The 21,577-nt window shown below is 35.2% G+C and overlaps 1 protein-coding gene across 3 annotated transcripts in view; it reads left to right on the top strand.

Annotated features, from left to right (window-relative positions):
• The window catches only part of FOXP2 (forkhead box P2), a 628,727-nt gene that overhangs the window by 480,180 nt on the left and 126,970 nt on the right, over window positions 1-21,577 (top strand). For 2 of the 3 annotated variants that reach the window (XM_043463144.1, XM_043463146.1), the window contains exon 6: window positions 6,246-6,320. The exons of the other annotated variant lie outside the window; for it this stretch is intronic. In XM_043463144.1, coding sequence (XP_043319079.1) covers window positions 6,246-6,320 — 75 coding nt within the window. The remainder of the gene's footprint in view (window positions 1-6,245; window positions 6,321-21,577) is intronic. 3 annotated transcript variants of the gene reach the window in all.

Here is a 21,577-nt window from a genome sequence, read left to right as displayed (position 1 = left end):
TTATTTTTTGTGTCCTCTTAACTTGCTGGCTACATCACAATCTACTTCCAGTGTCCTTCACTCTTTCATTCTGTCACTCAGATAATCTTCAAATCAGAAGTTAGCCTTTTCTCAAAATGAGTACTCTTTTCTCATTTGACTGCTCTTGATTTGGCCTACACCGTAATTAACTTTCCAGTGAATCTCTGGGCATCTTGGGCTACCATCTATAAGGTCCCAGTTCTAGTCTAAGCCCACACCCTCAGGCTTTTGGAATGTCTCCTTAAAAGAAAATTTGCTCTTCCCTTTACCTCAGGGCATGATAGAAATTCTCTTTGTCTGATGTACAGAACTTTCCATAGTCTGAGTTTACCGGTCTTCTCTCTCATCCTGTCTCCCTATACATCTCACATTTGAGCCACACCCACATGCTCACATTTGTCAAGTGCAATTGTAAGTCTTTGGATTCTCTTTTTCTTCCTTTCCAGGTCTTTCTTTTTCAAGTAATAAATTTCTCATTCCGAATACATTCTTCCAATATAGTCGAACTGTTCTTTTTATGTCATAGTACATTTCTCTCTAATGTTGAGTCTCAGCATAGGATCCATGGGTAGATTCAGGAGGTCAATGAACATGAATGGAGGAAAAAGTATTCTCATTTTCTCTTCTAATTAAAACTTAATATTTTCTTCTATTACAAATGTAGGTAACAAACCACAGTAAGATTGGCATTGTCTATGACATTGTTTTACAGTGTCATAAAAATTATGACAGATGTTTTCATATTACATTACAGCTGGCAAAAATATCTAGAAGTATTAGTTATGCTTATTACTTCTTAAAATTATAGTGACTATTAACCTGACATTATGTCTTATTATGTAATGTATTCACAAAGAAGCACATTGATTAATATTTATATACACGGCTTTTTAAATATTTTGATAATTGAATTTCAGTATAACTGATTTCCTTCCTAACTTCTTATATTTTATTTTATATAATTAAATTTTCTTTCTGAGGAAGTCATTCTAGCCTTTATCAGACTCTCAAAGAGGTTCAAGATGCAAATGGCATACTTAGTTGTATCCTAGTTTACAAGGCTATTCTTCCCACTCTCCTCTGGAACCAGAGATGATTTTCTTTAATTTTTATATCTACATGGATAATATAGCTTATAGCACACAATAGGTTCTTAAGTATTGAATGACTGAATAATAGAATAAAAGAGTGAACACAAGATACAAATATCTTGAACACAGAAGACAGTATTTCTCCAGTGTAATCATGGAAGCTCTAAATCACAGTTCTCAAGATACTTGAGAAATGCGTACTCATGGATTTTGAATCTGATTGTCTAGAATTTTTGAATCTAGCCTTGAATTCTTAATTATAACAGTTTATCCAGACATTATTTTACATGCTAAAGTTTGATAATCTGTAGGTTTCATGATGTACAGCAGCCTTAAAAAAAATAAATAAAAGCATGACCTTTGTAAATAATATCAGCTCCCTGGGCTTTATTTTCCTTCTCTGCGAAGTGGTTCTTTGATGGCTGTACTGTATTCTCCTCACTATATCATATGGGTTTTGTAGTCAATGCCACAGAAGGAAATAAGACAGTCTTACTGCTTGTTCAGAACGAGGAGTCTTCAGGCGTGTGCTCATATTGGTTTGGTTTTCCAGGGTGTGTTGTCCTTCTACTCATTGACTGATTTCAAATGCTTTACCTCCTATTCTGATCCACTGGTCTTATGAAATACTTACAGTGTTTCCCAGGCAGTAGTTCTCTTTTCTTTAGTTCCTCTGTCAAAGCTAGGCAGATTTTAATCTGTTTTTCAGAGATGGGCATATTCAAACAAAATATTTTGAATTTGCAAAGCCAGCACGTATGATTCTGGTACAACCCTGGCCACACTGTCCTTGCGACAACTTCTCTCAGATTTGATTAATGGATTAAAAACAGACAGCCAAACCAACAAACATAACAGTTAGAGTAGAGGAAAGGCCACTCAACCATTTAATTTTATTCTTGTTTCATATTAGGTCAGGAGGGTCCACAGTTCTTGACTGGACAAAGACTTTTGAAAAATAATTTTTGCACCTTTAAAATGTAGATCATTATTCCATTCATATATCATTTTGTCCCAAATTTTAGAAGACACTAAATTTGTAAACATATTATAGCAAAATTTGATTCTATTTCCAGCCAACCTCAAAAAATTATAATTTAAAAATATGTTCATTTGTTAGGAAAGATCAACTTATAATACTTTCCTATTTTTCTATGAAAAATATACCATCATCAACTTTGTAGAAATTATATTATTTCTTAGAAGTCACTTAACTTTGTCTTTGAATGCAAACACCCTCATATTAACTTTTTGCTTTGCCACGCCAGGTTTCTAAGGAGAAACAAATATTTTATATTCATGTGGAAGAGACTTTGATTTATATCATGAAGTCTAATAGTAATAGAAAGCTATTTGAATGCAGATAGAATGTCTTGGGAAATTTTGCATCCTTTACAGTGTTTTTTATATACAGTAGAACTTTAATAATTTTTTATTTGAAAAAAATTGAATGTTCTGAAGCAATAATGATAGCTAATAAATAGCAATAAGTACATAACTAAGAGACATTAAGCATATGAATACCAGTACTGTTCTAAGTACTTTATAAATCAGTGTATTTAACAACCTTAGAACCTTGTTATTTACTATTCCCTTTCTAGACAGAAAGGTATGCATATGTGCTAAGTATGCTTTATAGTCATGTCTGACTCTTTGCAACCCTAAGGACAACAGACTGCCAGGTTCCTCTGTCCACTGGGTTCTCCAGGCAAGAATACTGGAGTGGGTTGCCATGTCCTCCTCCAGGGGATCTTCCCAACTCAGGGATCAAACCAGCTCTCTCTGTCTCCTGCAGGGCAGGCGTGTTCTTTACTGCTAGAGCCAGCTGGGAAGCGGGACAGAGAGGAAGGAGAGCTAAGTAACTTACTCAAGGTCACACTCCTAATAAGAGTTGAGTCAGGATCTGAACCTAGAAGACTGTCTCCAGACCTAGTGCTCTCACATCCAACACAGAACGATTTACTCTTTATTGTTTTAACAGAAAATTGCAATGATCCATAGTTAATGGAAGAATAGATTCCCTCTGAAGTTAATGTTGAAAGCCCATTCCAGTACATTGTCATGGCCTTTTCACTCTTGAAATATTCTTTGGTGCTTATCTGAAACAGATGCAAACACTTAAAACATCCATTCGTATTGTATTTCCCTGTGATTTGCTGGACTATGTCAGGTTGCCTCCAATAACTGTATGATTTCATTTGCCTTGCTACCCTTTTACAGACCTGCAACCTCATGGATCTGTTCAAGCATAGTTGGTTGGAGGTTGATTAGCATCTCTTGCCAACATTCTGTCTCCTTCTGTTGTAGAGAGCTCTAGGACAGCCGGGAGAAGCTTGGTGGGTTTTTCAAAGCAGTTTCTTCAACCAAGCTTTTTGGCAAGACGTGATGATGGGCTAATGGCAGTGCAAAGTTTATTCTCACATACTTTTAACTCCTGGTGTTACTAATTGGGAGTTACTTAAAAGACTTTACCTTTCAAACGGTTTACTTTTTTCCAAGGTATTGTTCTTCAGTAAACATAAGATTAAGTTGACTTTCTCTTTTTACAGATTTTGATTTTTGACTTTTTATTGCTTGTTCAACTCTTTTGATTGTTTAAACTTATAATTTTGCATGCAAAATGACTGGGCAGAAGTGTCACTGCAAGTCCTTACTGTGGGACAGTCCTATCTCTTTTATCTCCAAGGATAGATTAATGACAGTATCATTTTTATTTGCTGTATTTTTATCTCTGGCAACAGGAATGATTTGGCACTGTCAGCTGATGATTACTTTGGTTAAACAAAGTTTCGGATTAACAAAAATATGTAATGGCTTCAGAAGGTCCTTTAGAATTTTGTTTTATGTCAAAGTTATCTCAGCAGTTATCAGTTGAAATCATATTGTGTAAATTTTTGAGACACAATTAAAGAAGATATGTTTGGATTATACTTAGATTTACTGAAATTATATTTATGAGTCATTTGAGCTGAGAATGGAGAAAATTCTCACAGTGATTCTTCAAGCTGCTCTCAACCCATAACTGCAATCTGTAGAAGTAATGTAGCAAAAATCTCCCTCTTACAATGAAATCCTTATGATAATTTTGACACCTATATTCTTTAAATGGTGCCTACACCATTTTATTCCATAGCATCTTTTGTGTATTTTTATCAGTATACTTGTATCTGGTCTGGAGTTTTCCTGTTTTTCAGTCGTCTCTACATCTTCCTTCAGACCTTGTGATTGGGATGGCAAACCTCCAGCACCAAATATGTTTTGTCTGTGTTAGAGACACAAAGTACAATATTTAAGTTGGGTGCTCTTGAAAGAGCTTAAGGTGATGTTGCTTACTTATGAAATTTCATTTTCAGTACTAAATATAAATAGTGTTGTGGCACTTTTTGGAGTTCTGATCATTTTTGGTTTTAGGTAGACAAATGTCGATCTGAGCATTTTTTTGTTAGTTAGTTCATTTCTGTGGTATGGAGTAGCATTTCTTTTTCTTTTTTTTTTTTTTATTTTCAGATGCTTATGACCTTGTTAAGTAGCAGTCCAAAAATCATGTGGCTTGTTTTGATTTTAACCAAAGTTACAGCTGCCTAACTGTAAAGCAGTCAGTTTCTCTTATTATGACTAGTTCTTCAACTTGTACTGTTTTAAATTGCCTGCAATTAGCATATTTCAACCTTATTTTTAGGTTTAAATTGCAGTGTGAGAGTGTACTCTCCTCTTAGCTAATTAGTGCTATCAAGGAACAGTAGGTTACCTCATTAGTACCATGTGCATTTAATTAAAGAAGAGAAAATTGGAGTTAACCTCATAGTTAATATTTTCACAGAGTGCTACAATGCCAACACCTTCAATTGGAGTCACACCCCTGTGTATCTAATTATTCACTGGTGCCAAATAAGGTTAGCAAGGGTACTACAAGGCTGTTGACAAAATAATTTAGATGAAAACGTGTTTGTTGGATTCTGACAGTAAAATATAACTTGAACATATTTTCCTCATCCTCATCTGCCAGTGTCAGGTGACACAATTCTTCATAGGAGGGAAGAATATTTGGGGAGCCATTTTTGTTTTTTCCTGTTTGAATTAATGTTGCTCTTATCTTGAAAAAAATGACATATAGTCGTATAAAGCATATACAATCTGTTTCTTAAACAGAGCCCCTGAACTTCAGAGATGTATTTGAAAAGAATTATTTATAAGATGTAATGTTTACATGCATCAAACCACTACAAATACTCCTTGACACCCCTACCACATTCCTCCTTGCTTTTCTTCTTTTCTGGTATACTTATAATTTCCCTTGTGTATCTTACGAATGGGGATCATCCTTTCATATCATATGTGAAGTCTAACGATGTGTTGTCACATGGTCTATTCAAATGCAGTGTAATCCTTTTGCCCTTCAGACAAAATCTTTTGAAATGTCTAATACTACTTAGGTAAAAAATGACATTTCATGTCATTTATCAATAAATAATCACTTTGCTTTTACAGATAAAAATGCAAACTGTTCATTTGAGTATATAGAATAGTTTTCAATACAAATGACATAATTCAACAGGTTTTATCAGAGATTATGGAGTTTGGCTCCATAGTCTTAAATATATATTTAATGGCAATATTTGTGTTGTAGTAATGCAGAGCCAAGACAGTTTATTAAACGAGGTTCTTGTGATTGTTCTCACATTTCAGAACAAGACAGGCTTTATGTTCATTTATATTGGTTGTAACTGATGAGTCAACAGTTAGCTTGCGTGAAAAAGATAAAATTTAAGGACAACTAGCAACCCGTACTCTAAAATCATAGTACCATTTAATGTTGTGGGAGTATTTACTAATATTGGCTATAAGTTTAGTTTAGAAATGGGAAGTAAGGTTCTTAAGTCAAGATCATGGTAAATCAATAATTTTTGGTTAGTGATTAATTCATATGTTCAAATATTCAAAATAACATCTGCCAAATCATTCCTATTTTTAAAATTTATACTATTATTAGCTGTGATGCAAAGGTGGGATAGTTTTGTCTAGGTTGACCTACCAAGATAATAATCCAAAATAATTTTCTTAAATGATAATGTACATTATTAGCATAAGGTTGGGGGAAAAAAGCCAACTCCTGATTCTCTTTGTTTAATCTAGGAATTGCTTCCAGAAACAAAATTATGTGTCTGTGGCCACTCTTCTGGTGATGGGCATCCTCACAACACATTTGCAGTAAGTTACACTGGACAATTAGAGATTCAGCTACTACATATAAGGCCATAGACCCAACCCCATTAAATAGCTGGTCTATGATTTTCTTAAGTTAGCCACTGCCATATAGTCGTGAAGATGATCAAGAGATGACTAATGTTAAGGCACAGATGTAGTTTTTTTTCTGCTGCTTCTTATATTCTTACTTCAATTCTGTTTCATCACTTATACAGATCACAGTTTCTGTGAATTGATGACATTAAAGTTTACTTTAAGTATGTAAGGGTGTATGGCTGTTTTACCACTGTACTTTTCTTGAACCACTATGCTTTCTGGAACAGATTAAGGAATAATTTGATGAGATGTTATTGATATGCATAAAATAAGTCAATGGAGATTATGGCTAAATACAATACATATTTTAGGGAATAGTTGCTATTCTGAGTTCTGCAAGTTAACATATAAATATACCAAGGCCTCTTTTTACATATTCTGTCACCAAGTATAATTTGTCTCTTTAGACTATAATATTCAATGAAAATTGCTTTTGTGACCCAATTCACATACCAGTTAGCCTTGGAAATGAATAGCAATCTTGAAGTGGCCATTCAAGAATTTTTAAATAGAGCAACTTCATGTTTCTATTTAGCATGGACACTACCTGTATTCCTAAGGAATCTCTAAATATGTAAGTCATATATTTTCTTTTATAGAATTTTTGCTTGTTTCTTGAGGAATTGGTATAGTTTTTTTAGGTTCTATGGTCTAGAATATCCCTAAATATTCCTAAATTGTCTCACCAAAAAATATTTTTTACTACCATATACCTAATATTTCTTAATTTATGATTGTAGACTCATAAGCAAATAATAAAACAGAAATACCAAATTTCATACCTTGGTTAAAAAAAGAAAGATTTTTATCAGTAAAAATAGTGTCAGATTAACATGGAATGCTAGTCTTTGTGGAAAATATACAGTCCTTAGACATTTTTTAAAATGTTAGATGCAAAGCAAAAATAGAAGTGAAAAAAGCAATAACATACTGTTTTATGGAAATAATGAATGCAGGGGACTGGTAATAAATTTTGTATATGAAATTAGGATTTATAATAGTCTGAAATTACTTAGTTTAGGGTTTCATTCATTTTAATTCTAAAGTGCTGTCCTCCTAATAATAGTAATAGCTTTTGAAAGAATAGCAAATATTAAGAAGTAGTGGCAAGTTTTGCTCAAACTATGGAAATTTATGTGAAAGACTAAAATAATCTTAGTTCCTAAGTTTTCACTGTATGTTTTGAAGAAAAATAACCTTCAAAAATAGCTATGTATTTTAACTTAGTAAAGAAGATTAAAAAAATGTACTTTAAAAATGCTGCATTAAAAATTAAGCAGGCAGTATTCCTAATTGGTAACACTTTTTCCTAAAATAATCTCAATGGGAAAATTGTTTTCTTTAGCCTGAAGAGTGAGATGGCTTAACTAATAATAGTTAGTTCTTTATGTAAATCTGCTTCTACCTTTAAAAAATTATTCTCTAGTCTACTGACAGAAATTTAAGTCTACAGCATTATATCTTTTCACTGAAATGTTTTCTGAATGAAAACAAACTGTGGAGAAGTTAAGTAAATGGCTCACAAGTGCCATGCAGTTCCTCAATGGCAAGCCTGAATTTATAGCCCAAGTCTGTGAGATCACCAATGTATTGGTCTTCCCAGGGGTATACCACATCGTTCATGACTGCCTTGAATACTGTGTTGAACAAGAGCCTGAGATTATGCCATGTATCTGAGACTATAGTTGGTCTACAAGGTAGAAAGAAAGCCAGCATAAATTAGTGAGGTCTTCTGTGGTTGGTGGGTAGAGAGCATGACAGTGCATGGATCAGGTGTTTCCCATCCCTGAAGTGCACCAAACTTAATATTTCAGATTAGTCACTGAGTGACTTTGCAAATGATGCTTCTGGACTTCACAACACCAGGGAAACATTCAGTACTAAGTAGGGGCTTATTTCCTTTATTTATTATATTAGATACAAACTTTTTGTGAGCTAAAATGGCTACATAATGTGATTTAAAATCCAGATGCAAACTAAAAAACTATTTATTATTTGTAGTTGACAGTTTCTGTTTGATGGACATGGCTCTCTCTCTTAGTATTTGTTAAATTTTATTGTTACTAAAATGCTGGGGTGGTACTTGAGTAAGTCTGAACACCATGAGATTACTAGAGATTACACTGATAGACTATGTATAATGTGCATCTACTAATTCATTGCAATTCTGGGCAATAGTAATTGTACCCACAATTACTTATATCATCTCTATGTAAAAACTATAAATCTTAAACTGCTTCTACCTTTTTGTTTTTTTTTTTTAGGAAATCTTTGGGCTCCATAGGTTGTACATTTAATATTCTAAGAGTAATAATTTAATATTCTTATTATAAGTTTGAATTTTATAAGAGAAAGACATTGAATTCTGGCTTCAAAAGACATGAATATGAGAGTAAGTGAGTTTCACTGTAAGAGGTTACTTTTCAATACTTGCTTTTCACACTCAGTTTTTTCAAATGGCGTATATTTAACTCTAATCTGGCAAATCTTTAGTTTACTTTTCTTGCAGACTTTAGTAATAGTATTGATGCCTTTCTTTTTTCCCTGGCTACAATCCTAAATTTCACAACTTTGGTTTCCCTGCCGCATGGTAGTAACCCAAGTTCACTCCTCAAGAGATCTACCCTGTTGACACTTGATCTGCCTGAATGCCCTTATTAGCACCTACCTGCAGATAGTCTTTACTTCAGGTTTTTACACCTATAAGAATACTGTTTTACACAGGACTCTGCCTGTTGGCTCTAACTGTTAAGGCAATTATGCAGAATGCTCAGTCTTTGTCTTTGGAGTCTTAATTTCAAAACCTTTACCACTGGATTATATGCATATTTTGATGAACAAAATTTGTCAGATCTGTAAATTAAAAGTTAAGACTTGGTTGGTCTTGGTCTAGCTGTTATGTATCACATTCAAATTAAATTACATTGACCACCTAGGGTCTTTTCCTCTACAGATCTTGACTCTATTATGATTGCCTCTTGAATGTTTCATTTTGATGGGAATTGTGGATTGGAAAAATTAAGGAGAAGAGGACATTGATGGTTTTAAGAATCTTTTTCTGTTCCAAATTTCTCTGTCTTTTTAGGCTTTCCATAAATTTTACCCAGTACCAAATAATCTGTCCTGTGGACTCTGGCATCAGCTTTCTAAATTGAATACTGGGTAATTACTTGACTTTTTTTAGCCTTATGTTCGCAATCTGTAAAATTAGGACAGATAGTAAAATTAGGTAGATAATAGCTACCTCACAGAGTGGTAATACGTTTACATTTGATAACCCCAAAACTACTTAGCATGATGACTAACACACAGAAAGTATACAGTAGATGTCTGACTCAGTATCTATGGTATCATCAATATACTCTTGCTTGGACCAAAGAGGAAATTCTATTTGACATAAATTTAAATGTGTATTGATATTTGGTATTAACACTAAGCAGGAGGTTTTGGATATTAACTTATGCTATGACCAAGATGGGAATGTTGCTTATTGAGTGGAAAATACTCATTAAGTCACACAGTAATTTTTTCACTCGCAAAAATCAGTTATCTAAATGTTTTGTGATTTGTTAAACTAAGTGAAAGAGAAAGAACCCTGCCTCACTGGACCTAAATGGTGTCCTCTGGCAGTCAAAGAAAATCATGGGGAAAGAATGTTAGCAAAAGTGATCGTACCATCAGCTGTCTGTATCCAGCCAGAACACATGAAAATAAGGAGTCAGGGAATGCATGTGGAGTACCAGTTTATCACCAATTAATTTCTTCCCTTTTCTATTATAAATGTATTAGCAGAGATTAACCAAGAATTAGAGATAAATTACTACTTAGTAGTGGTGTTGATAATTTTAACTAACAAGCTGGAGACAATTAACCAGATGGGATAATGTTGTGGTAAATTTTTTGGAAAGTCCTTCCTATAAAACCTATATTGCAAGATGTAACTGCTTGTTATTAGTGTGAATGTGTGTTAGTATAAGTCTGAATTTATTTTGAAGCAATGCAGATCAGATTTGTTAATTCATCATTTTATTTTGAGTAATTCATCCTATTACAATAGGACTGATATTATACTAAGTCCTTTGAAATGAAATAAACCTTAAGATGGTCAAATATTTCAAACACTTATATTACAAATGATTTGTTAATGCCAATATGCTATATTATAGTGACTGTATTTAGAGCTACTATTAAAAACCTTCTAGGTTTTCCACTGGAAAGCGAATAAAGATTTCAGTTTTTAAAGCTTTGACTGACATTTGTATGCAACTCCTTGATTAATCTTTTTCTTTCCTAGTGTAACTCAAGATATTAATAATTATCTTTACACACCTCACTCAGCTGGGATGTAGCTCCCTGAGCTCAGTTCATTCTAGACACCTCTCCTGAGTAATTTGCCTCTCACCTTCTATTTTACTGCAATATTTGAGACTGCCATGAATTCTCTTGATGTTGGTTCCAAGAAGGACCAGTAGCAGAGCTTTTTCAATGGAGACTCTTCTTTGAAATTTATAATGAATAATTTACTCCCCTTGATGATTCACCAAAGCATTAGTATAGCAGAAATCAGGGGCTGATGAAAAGATTATTTATTTAGTTATCTGGTTTTGTTGTTGTTAATATATTTTTCATCAAATAAATTGATACACACACTAGAATATGTATGTGGCAATAATGTGAATTTATGGTGCCCATCGAGCAGACTGTATTTTTGCTTTCACATTTAAAGTTGTTTTTAATGAGCTACTAGTGATAGTCTCTACAAATATGAAATATAATAAGCATTAACTTTTAACAGTTCATTCTATAGTTCTTACATATTTCTTAACATCATTGATAAACTGTATATTCTATATTTGTTACTTGTATTTCTGTTCCTTGTATATTTCCTCATCATTTATTGTAACATAGTGAGAGGCACAAAAACAAGTCATCCTAGTGTATAAACTTGCACACCTGATGAGCACATGCACATACACAAGCGTACATACGCATACACATCTAAAAGATCAGTTATGGAAAAGAATGTTCTTTTTTTTAATTGAGTTCTATCTACAATTCATTTTTCTTTCTCTTCTTTTGCAGTTAAATCTTTTACATTTTAAATTTTCATTAGGTAAAATGAGTTATGCACAGTATTGACGAATTACAGAATCACATTTTTATTATTGGCACCATTCATGCAACAATATATTTACATAAAAGTATTTCTAAATAAATTTTTCATATGTTTAATCCTTAGGATGTCAAGTTAAGCAGTACATGATTCCCAATGGCATTCAAATATAAACCTGAAACTGCACACTGTACTTTAAATATAAACATGAAACTGTACTTTAAACCTTTATCCAGTAGAGTTCACAAAGCTTACTATTACCGGAATTCAGTCATGCTATAAGCACACAATGCACCATACAGCTTAGATGAAATCATACTTGTTTACTTCAGTTAATTATATTCCTTATCAGAATGATAATAAATTTGGTGCAAATAGATTCACACTACTGATAAAGAATAAAGTCTTATACAATGTCTGTTAAGCTTTTCCGGATGGAACTTCTGTCATATTTAACATTAAGGAGGTGCATGAAATGCTCATACTCTTGCAACTATGTTCCTAAGTTCTTTTCCCTGAAGTTGTCATTATCATTCTAGCAGGGAGCTTCCTGTTCTGTCTTAAGAGAGATAGTGGGAGATATTTTAGAATATTGGCAGAAGTAATCTACCACTCAGATCCAGTGTGTTGTAACATCACACTCCAGGATAACTATAATATCTTAATTTTAATTTAGAATTTTTGTGTAGAATATTTAGTGGGGCTTACAACAGATTGTATAGAATGAGAGTAAGAAATCTCAAGAGATCTTGAGAGATCTTAAGTGCTCTTTACTAAGAGTATTCTTAAGAGATACTACAATGAAAAGGAAGTCTCAGGTAAATATATTGGAGACAAATTCTTATTAAAGTAAGCATGATTCATAAATTCACATACGGTTGTGTAATTTGAGAGAGAATGTTGGCAAAGTAATATCAAAATTTGATAAACAAGTGTAAAGGTTTAAGAATTTAATGTTATATATGCAAACCTAGTGAATATTTTCTTGATACAAAGGTTACTGTTGGGGGAGTGTGGAATTTCCTTGGTTCTGTCTCGTCACAACAAAAATTTGAAGTCACAGACCAGCATTACAGCCCTGGGACAGACAGTGTCACAGCTCTCGGACAGATCAGTGTTACAGCTCTGTGTTACAGCTCAATTTTATTTAGAAAATAAAGGAAAATACATCCTCGAGGCGTGAGGGCATGCCGACCCAAAAGATGCGAAGAGAAGAAAGAGAGAGAGAAAGAAAGAGAGCAAGAGAGCGAGAGACAGACAGAGAGACACCTGGCCCTGTGGCTCCTCTTTTTATATCTTTTTTCTTCTCCGCCTGGACCTGCCCTGTGTAAATCAGGCTAGCCAGGAGTTCTGTTTGTTCTACCTGTGGTCCTCATTCCGATCCTCAGAACTTCCTTTGTTCTGTTTTCGCGGGCTTTTCCCTTCTTTGTCTTTTAGCCACCTCCATTCTGGACTCCTTTTTCCTATTCTAACTACCTAACAGTAACAAACATAAAATTAAAAGAAATATAAAGAATTAACGTGTGTACTGTTGTTTAATCACCATTTCTCCTTCAGTCCATGTAACCTATAAATTGCGTATCTCATACTCTCTTAAGAGTGAAAAGGTTTTTTTTTTGCATATTGAGGCTGGAAACATACTTTTTTGCATGTTTGACCTTGTCTTTCTGTATATTATGCATGTAGTCCTTCTGCTTTATTAGAGGGGTCATGCCCTGCTAGTGCATCACCAAAATAAAGAGGACAGGGTGTCCAAAAAACATGAATTTCAGCCGTGTAATGACTGATGGGACATGTTAGCTTAAAGGAGCCTTTAGAATTATTAATTCAACTCCTTTGGTTTACAGTTGAGAAAACTAAAGAATCTAAGTGACTTTCCTTATATCTCTCCATTAATCACTGAATTAAGGGGAAACTATTGATGGTTTGACAGTTCTTTGTCAAACATATGAGTCACAGTTCATATGTATAATATGTGTATTTTAATTTTAATTCTGCATAGCTGTCAAAGAAAGAAACCATTCAGTCTTTCCAAATGTTTGCTAATCACATGTACTGATCATAGGTTTTCAAAAACCAGATCAGTTTAATGATCACTTTTGAAATTACTGTGCGTATTACCCGACTACTTGTGGTTTCTTGAAGACACTGTTAACATCTCAATCAGGTCTATGAGATAATCCTATTTATAAGTTGAAGTTTTAGGAAAGAAAAATTCAAAGACCTTTAATGATTCTCCCAGAAATGTTATAAAGTGAATCACAGATTCCCAGACTTGATTTATTGCTTTTGTTCTTTTGTTAGGACTTCAGCTAAGAGGGGAAAAAAAACAAAACAAAAAAAGACTTATTTTTTAAAGTTTTAAAGAACATTGCTAATTTACTTGCTAATGTTTAGAAGAATATGCTTAATACTTCCAAAGTTTTAATCTTTTACATTTTCTCTTTATTTTCCCTTATTTCCTACACATTCAAGCAAGACCAGTTGCTAAATAATAGAATTTTGTTGGCTTTTTAGATTGCCTACTATCCGTCAGAAAATATTATGTCTTAATAATTGAAAATAAGTGATCAATGAGTCATCCTGGCTTTAAAATACCAAGAAAAGGGGGACAATATAGTACTTTAAGTCTGATATTGAAATATCAGAACCACTTAAATAGGCAAAGCTCAGAATGGGTGCTTGAACTGACCAGATGAAAACACTAAATGACTAACATACAACTTTGATCCTGTAAAATATATTGATAGCACTTGTTGTAAATTGACTACTTAAAGCTGTAGAAATGAGTACAGAGATAAGAATTTGGTGAGAAATTATGCTTCTAGAAAAGTCCTACAAAGTGTCTGGAACGATCAATTCTATCATTGTTTATTAGGATGTAGACTCTATTTTATTGATACCATCATAGGATAAATAGTTGCTCCTTTCTCGTTCCTCATAACTTGTGTACTGTTTTTAATGACTTCCCAGTGTCCACTGGATAAAGCTTTACAAACCTAAGCCTTGCAATTATGTGCCCTACCACTGGGCTCTTTTCCTTTCTCTAGCTTATCCTCTATTATTTCACAAGTAAATGTTGTATTCTGCCTGATATACCTCCTTTCTGTTCGCAAACATTCAATATTCCATTTTTTTTGTATTTCTTTTCTTGTGCTATTATTGTTTTGTAACCTCCTCCTTTTTCTGATCAGCCAATCAGATTCTACTTGTTATATGAAGTCCAGCTCAATTACTACCCCACATGAATACTTTTTCAACAATGTAGTCTACCTTGATCACTATTTGATTTTGTGTGTCTGTATTAATTGGAATTATTCTTACACAGTCCCTGACACTCAGTTCTATTCAACACATATTCACTGAGCACATCCTATGTATAACTCACCATGCCACAAAACTTTTCAGCAAAATAATGATCACTACATTTGGAAAGTATACACTATGAAAATGGAAAACACATAATTTAGAGCTGAAAAATCAACACACACTGTGAAAAGAGGTTTAATGATTGTACCAAGGAATTGAAGATGGGTAGATGGAAGCTCAACATTCAGAAAACTAAGATCATGACATCCGGTCCCATCACATCGTGGGAAATAGATGGGGAACTAGTGGAAGCAGTGTCAAACTTTATTTTTTTGGGCTCCAAAATCATTGCAGATGGTGATTGCAGCCATGAAATTAAAAGGTGCTTACTCTTTGGAAGGAAAGTTATGACCAACCTAGATAGCATATTAAAAAGCAGAGACATTACTTTGCCAACAAAGGTCCATCTAGTCAAGGCTATGGTTTTTCCAGAGGTCATGTATGGATGTGAGAGTTGGACGGTGAAGAAAGCTGAGCCCTGAAGAATTGATGCTTTTGAACTGTGGTGTTGGAGAAGAGTCTTGAGAGTCCCTTGGACTGCAAGGAGATCCAACCAGTCCATCCTGAAGGAGATCAGTCCTGGGTGTTCATTGGAAGGACTGATGCTGAAGCTGAAACTCCAATACTTTGACCACTTCATGCGAAGAGTTGACTCATTGGAAAAGACCCTGATGCTGGGAAAGATTGGGGGCAGGAGGAGAGGGGGACGACAGAGGATGAGGTGGCTGGATGGCATCACCAACTCAATGGACATGGGTTTGGGTAAACTCCGGAAGCTGGTGATGGACAGGGAGGCCTGGCGTGCTGCGATTCATGGGGTCGCAAAGAGTCAGACACGACTGAGTGACTGAACTGAACTGAGATGGAAGAGGTTTACTTGAGGTAAAGTTTTGAGGAGGGAAAAAACAAAACAAAAACACAGAAGTTGATCAAACTAGAAGTGTAGAGCACATTCCAGGGATTGAGAATAGAGTAAGCTAAGTTGTAGAAAAGAAAGGAAAAAAAAAAAGTTAGGTAGTTTTCAAGGTAGGGCATAATGTATCTGGGGAATTGGAAAACATTATGGGGAAAGCTTGATGTACAGTCTTTAAATAGTCTTAGTTGATATGCAGTCTTTAAATGGACCACAACTGGGATTAGAAGTTTGAAGTGGCTTTTTAGAAGATCCTTAAGTATTCTGCAAGATTTTGAGCAATGAAGTTGATATAACATAAATAGGCTATCTAAAGATATCTTTGGGGCTTCCCTGGTGGCGCAAATGGTAAAGAGTCTACCTGCAGTGCAGGAGACCTGAGTTAAATCCCTGGGTCAAGAAGATCCCCTGGAGAAGGAAATGGCAACCCACTCCAGTACTCTTGCCTGGAGAATTCCATGGGCAGAGGACCCTGATAGGCTATTGTCCACGGAGTCGCAAAGAGTCAGACATGATTAAGCGACCATCTTTCACTTTCTTCTTTCTTTCTTGGGAGCAAAAGTAAGAAGTGATTGGAAATAGAAAAATATTGGAGTTTGTGTGTCTAGGTGAGAGGATATTGTCCAAAAATTTAAAAATTATAATTTTAACTATGGGAAGGACAGGGTAAGGAAATAAGAGGACACATTTAAGGGAGAATACAGCACTTTGATATAAAAGTATGTTGACAATTTTTTGGAGGAACACAAAAATATTGAGATTGCTGGTATTTTGTGCCTGGATATTTGTATTTGTTTAAATTGGAGCCTGGTAATAACTAGAACACAGAAAGACTAGCAGATTTGATGGTGGACAATAGGAAGTTGAAGGTGATAAAGGTTCTTTGGGAGGTATATTTACATTGCTGGGATGATATCCATGTTCAGCAGACAGCAATGACTTGGAAATTGTTCATCTTTGTAAGTCATACCATGTGCATGAGATCAGAGTTCAGTGTTTTGAAGAAAATTGCAAAAAGAAAGACAACCACAGAGAATTCTCAAGATGAGACATTAGGTGAGAGGAAAGAAAGCATAATCAGTAAAGAATGTGAATCTGTGTGACAGGAGATAAGGAGGAGGAGGAGCCTGCAGTCAAACACTAGAAGAGATTTTTTTAAAAAGCATTGTCAGAGACTGAGAGGTGGTTTTAAGACTATGAAATGAGACATAAACAAACTGATTGGATTTGCTAAGAGTGTTTTCAAAGAATATAGTCCATGGCAGTGACTTGAGTGGTGACTATAAGTCTATATGTAAGCAAGTAGTGTACTAGTCCTTTGGGAAAATTACTGATTAATAGAGAGATGATGTGATGGGGGCTTAAGGGGGTAGAATTGAGGAAGGGTCTTGGGGAGAGGTGGCAGTGGAGATGAAAAGATTTAAAAAGCAAGAAGGAAAAGAATAGAGTTCAAACAAGGTCTGAAAGATAATTGGGGGAGAGTGCTGGCCTCAAGGGCACAAATGGAGTTAATACAGCTTTAAAGGAAATAGAAACTCACTTTCATCTGAAATGGCCAGAAATTTGAAGATGAGTAAACTCATAGCTAGGTTAGTACCTCTCTTTATATTATTTACTAAATCTGTTTATGCCGTGTGACCACCATTGTGTCCCTTTGCCACAGTGCCATGATACCTTTTAGAGATTCCTATTTCTTGGACAAACTATATGAAAGAAGGGAAGGGTATATTCATCGTTGTTAAAATTTTCAAGTTATGACAATTTACTCTCACTGTATCTGTTATACTTTATGATATTTTTAACCAAAAGAATAGCTACTCATTAGAGTTAAAACTTAGCAACTATTTTCTTATAAGAGATTCTAATAACAATCACAATGTGAGTGTTCTTTCCTTCTTTAGAATTTAAGGTGGATTAATATAAATCTGAAGAACATTAATTATTTTATGAAACATTTAGATACATGAAGATTTTGAACTTTTTATGTAATTAGTTAATTTTTGGTAATTAATAAAATATAGCTCTTCACTTTTTATAAAAACCTTTTTAGTGAAAAGAGAACATGCAACTGGAGTGAAATGTATGCATAAATATTATGATAGTCTGTTTTTCACTGTATTGGCAGTTTTAACTATTAAGAGCAACCCAATAAACCAACCACTGAAATTGCTCTTAGACATATAGGCCCCTGCTTAATCCTGAATTTAGTATATGCTGTATAGATACAAAGATATGACAGGGTAATGTTTCCCTAAACCAAAAAACATTTCTGTTCAAAAATCAAAACTAAAGTGAGAGGAAAACAATATAAGGAAGGAAAGAAGGAAGGGAGGGAGTAAAAAAGGAAGGAAGACAGACTCAACAGACAGACTTCAAAAGAGACCTTGCTTTTGAAGCCCATTTCCAACAGCAAATCTTTCTGCTTTACAAAGTGGATGTTAAATAGTAAAATTTCAGAAATTAGTGGTAGATGATTGGAAGTATGTTCTCTCCAACTTCTGTGACTTTTGATGGAAGAATTCCTTTATCATACTTACTGAAAATGAAACCCTTTTATTTTTTTTAGTTCTTAATTCCGTGCAAAGCAAATTTGCTCTGCAAACTGAATTTAAATGTTTTTCTGTTTTGCCCATCACTGGGGGGTTGGTGAAAGTACAAAATATGTCAGGTTTTTTGAGACAAAGTTGCATTATGGTCACTTTGGCACAAGCCCACTCCTTACCGTATAGAAAACAATTGCTGTGATATTTGTTTTTTTGTTTGTGTGTTTGTTTGGTTTTGCTTTTTTCCAACAATGCCATAGCCAGCATGTGAGATCTTAGTTTCCCAACCAGGGATGGAACCTGTGCTCCCTGCAGTGGAAAGCATGGAGTGTTAGTTAACCACTGAACTGCCAAGAAAATCCTGTAATTTTTATTATGCCTACCTATGCCTATTTTTTCCTCTTGAGGAAATTGAGCATAGTGAAGTCGCTCAGTCGTGTCTGACTCTTTGTGACCCCGTAGACTGTATCCTACCAGGCACCTCCATCCATGGGACTTCCCAGGCAAGATTACTGAAGTGGGTTGCCATTTCCTTCTCCAGGGGATCTTCCTGACCCATGGATCGAATCCGGGTCTCCCACATTGTAGGCAGATGCTTTGCCGTCTGAACCACCAGAGAAGATGGGATTAAGCCAACATCCAAATTTGGGTCTGTCTGCCTCTAATATCGCTCTTTTATTTCACACCACCTGTGGCATTTTTCTGGTGGTTTTTAACTTTTTAAAATCTTTATTTATTTACGTGTTTGTTTATTTATATATGGCTGCGCTGGTCTTTGTTCCTTTGCTCAGGTTTTCTCTTGCTGCAGCCAGCAGGGGTTAGCCTCCTATCGCAGCTACTTCTGTTACAGAGCGCAAGCTCTAGGGCACACAGGCTTCTGTAGCTGTGGCTCATGGTCTCTAGAGCATGGGTTTGGTAGTTCTGGCACTGGGGTGTGGAATTCCTTGGCATGTGGAATCTTCCCAGACCAGGAATCAAACCAGAGTCTCCTGCATTAGTAGGCAGATTCTCATCCACTATGCCACCAGGGAATTTTTTTTTTTTTTTCCCAAATAACCCCACTACAAACATTATTTAAAAAAGATTCTGTCCCACCCCACCCCCCATGTTAAAAGAGTGCTTGAATATTTGAGACATCTTAGCTGTCTTGAACACCTTGACTTAGCTTTTTCCACTTCCTATAAGCCAGGGATTTCCGTTGCCACCCACTTCAGACAAGAATACAAAAAGAATGGCAAACACCAGGCACTGTTCCAACTCATCCTCTCAAAACTTTGCTTTTTTTTCCAATTCTGGCAACTCTCAATATTTCTTCAGTTAGTTTACATTTCCTTATCTCTCTTGAACCAACACTTGACTCTCATTAAATCTTCTAGTCTTGTTAAATCTTCTCTTCTGTTTGACAGTCAAAACACTTATTTGGCATTCTTGAGTCAGTGTGTTTTTCTAAAATTTCCCTCTCCTACCGTGTGTCTTGTTAGTCTCTATTTTTAACTGACTCTCAAAAATAATGAAAATATTCACTCTGCCCTAAATGTGCCTCAAGCATTTCCTACCTCCATACCTTCACCCGCTCAAGTCTCTCCCTCCTCTCTGCTCTCTGGGATAGAATAATTCTTGGAGTTTGTCACCTCCTGGATAAAGTAGTTTTATCTTGCTACCATAAAAATCTGTATGGTAGCAGATTTTCACCATGCAGATAAATGGGAGCAGATTTATGGAATGGAGAGCTGCTCCATCTTTTTCTTTGATAGATTGTGATGACTTTGGAGGAATACCATTTCATTTTTCCAGGCAGCACATGTGGAGTGTACACATGCATCTAGCAGAGGGGCTGGCATACAGTGGGTACTTTAAAGAGTTATATCCCTTGTTTTGTTTCTGTGGCATTTTGTTTTTCTTTTCTCATTCATAGTATTTCATTTAAATATCTCTTTGTAGAATCAGGAAGGAAGTATAGTTTTGAGTGAAAACATAATGACAAAGGATAGTCTCCATATGCCATCTAATGGTAATTTTTTCTTACTGACCATGAAAAGTTTCTGAAATATGTAAACACTGTTGAAAATAGTAAAACACTAAAGAATGAAGGTTTTGTTAAATTTTAACAGTCTTTAAATCAGTGTTTCCCACACTTAGCCATCTAGTCCACATTTTTGTGGGTCTCACTCACGCATGGAGATTTATTATTTTCAATGAAAGTCAGAAAATCTGTATTTTTTCTACAAAGTACTCTGGATGATTCAGAGGATTAGTCATGATTGTGCTGTGTGCTAAGTCACTTCAGTTGTGTGCTAATCTTTGAGACCCCATGGACTATAGCCCGCCAAGCTCCTCTGTCCTTGGGATTCTCCAGGCAAGAATACTGGAGTGGATTGCCATGCTCTCCTCCAGGGTACCTTCCCATCCCAGGGATCAAATCTGCATCTTGTATGTCTCCTGCATCGGTAGGCAGGTTCTTTACCACTGCTACTGCTAAGTCACTTCAGTCGTGTCCAACTCTCTGCAACCCCATCCCTAGGATTCTCCAGGCAAGAACACTGGAGTGGGTTGCCATTTCCTTCTCCAATGCATAAAAGTGAAAAGTGAAAGCGAAGTCGCTCAGTCATGTCTGACTCTTCGCGACCCCATGGACTGCAGCCTACCAGGCTCCTCCGTCCAGGGGATTTTCCAGGCAAGAGTACTGGAGTGGGGTGCCTTTGCCTTCTCCGTCTTTACCACTAGCACCACCTAGAAAGCCCTAGTTACAATTAGGAAACACTTAATCTAGAATCTCCCTACACAGTATGTTCCTTGGGCAAACAGCATCACTGGGAAATCTGTAAGAAATACAGAATCTTAGGTCCTGCCCCAGGATGCTGTATTGAATATACTTAGCATAGTTTTAGCTATTTATCTGGCTGTTTTGTTGTCTGTGTGAAGCACAAAACTGCCAACCAGTTGTTTTGAGTAAAATAGATTTAAGAGTAAGATAGTTTCAGAAATATAATATTACTGGAGTTTTGGCTACAAAATACAGCTAACTTGCTTGGCTGAATTTTTTACCTGGCAACTCATGAATATCAACTTATGTATGATGGTTGAACTTAAAAAACTGTACTTATAATATGATGTTAAAAATATTTTCTCTTAGTCTATAATATGTGCTGAAGTATTTCAGGAATAAAAAAAAAATTATGGAATGTAGGAAGAGAAAAGATTTTATACAGTACAAGTTACTGGAAGT

This window comes from Cervus canadensis, chromosome 3 (genome assembly GCF_019320065.1).
Source record: "Cervus canadensis isolate Bull #8, Minnesota chromosome 3, ASM1932006v1, whole genome shotgun sequence".
NCBI classification, from domain to species: Eukaryota; Metazoa; Chordata; class Mammalia; order Artiodactyla; family Cervidae; genus Cervus; species Cervus canadensis.
The sequence above is the reverse complement of the archived record's forward strand: the minus strand, read 5'-3'. Positions and strand labels throughout refer to the sequence as shown.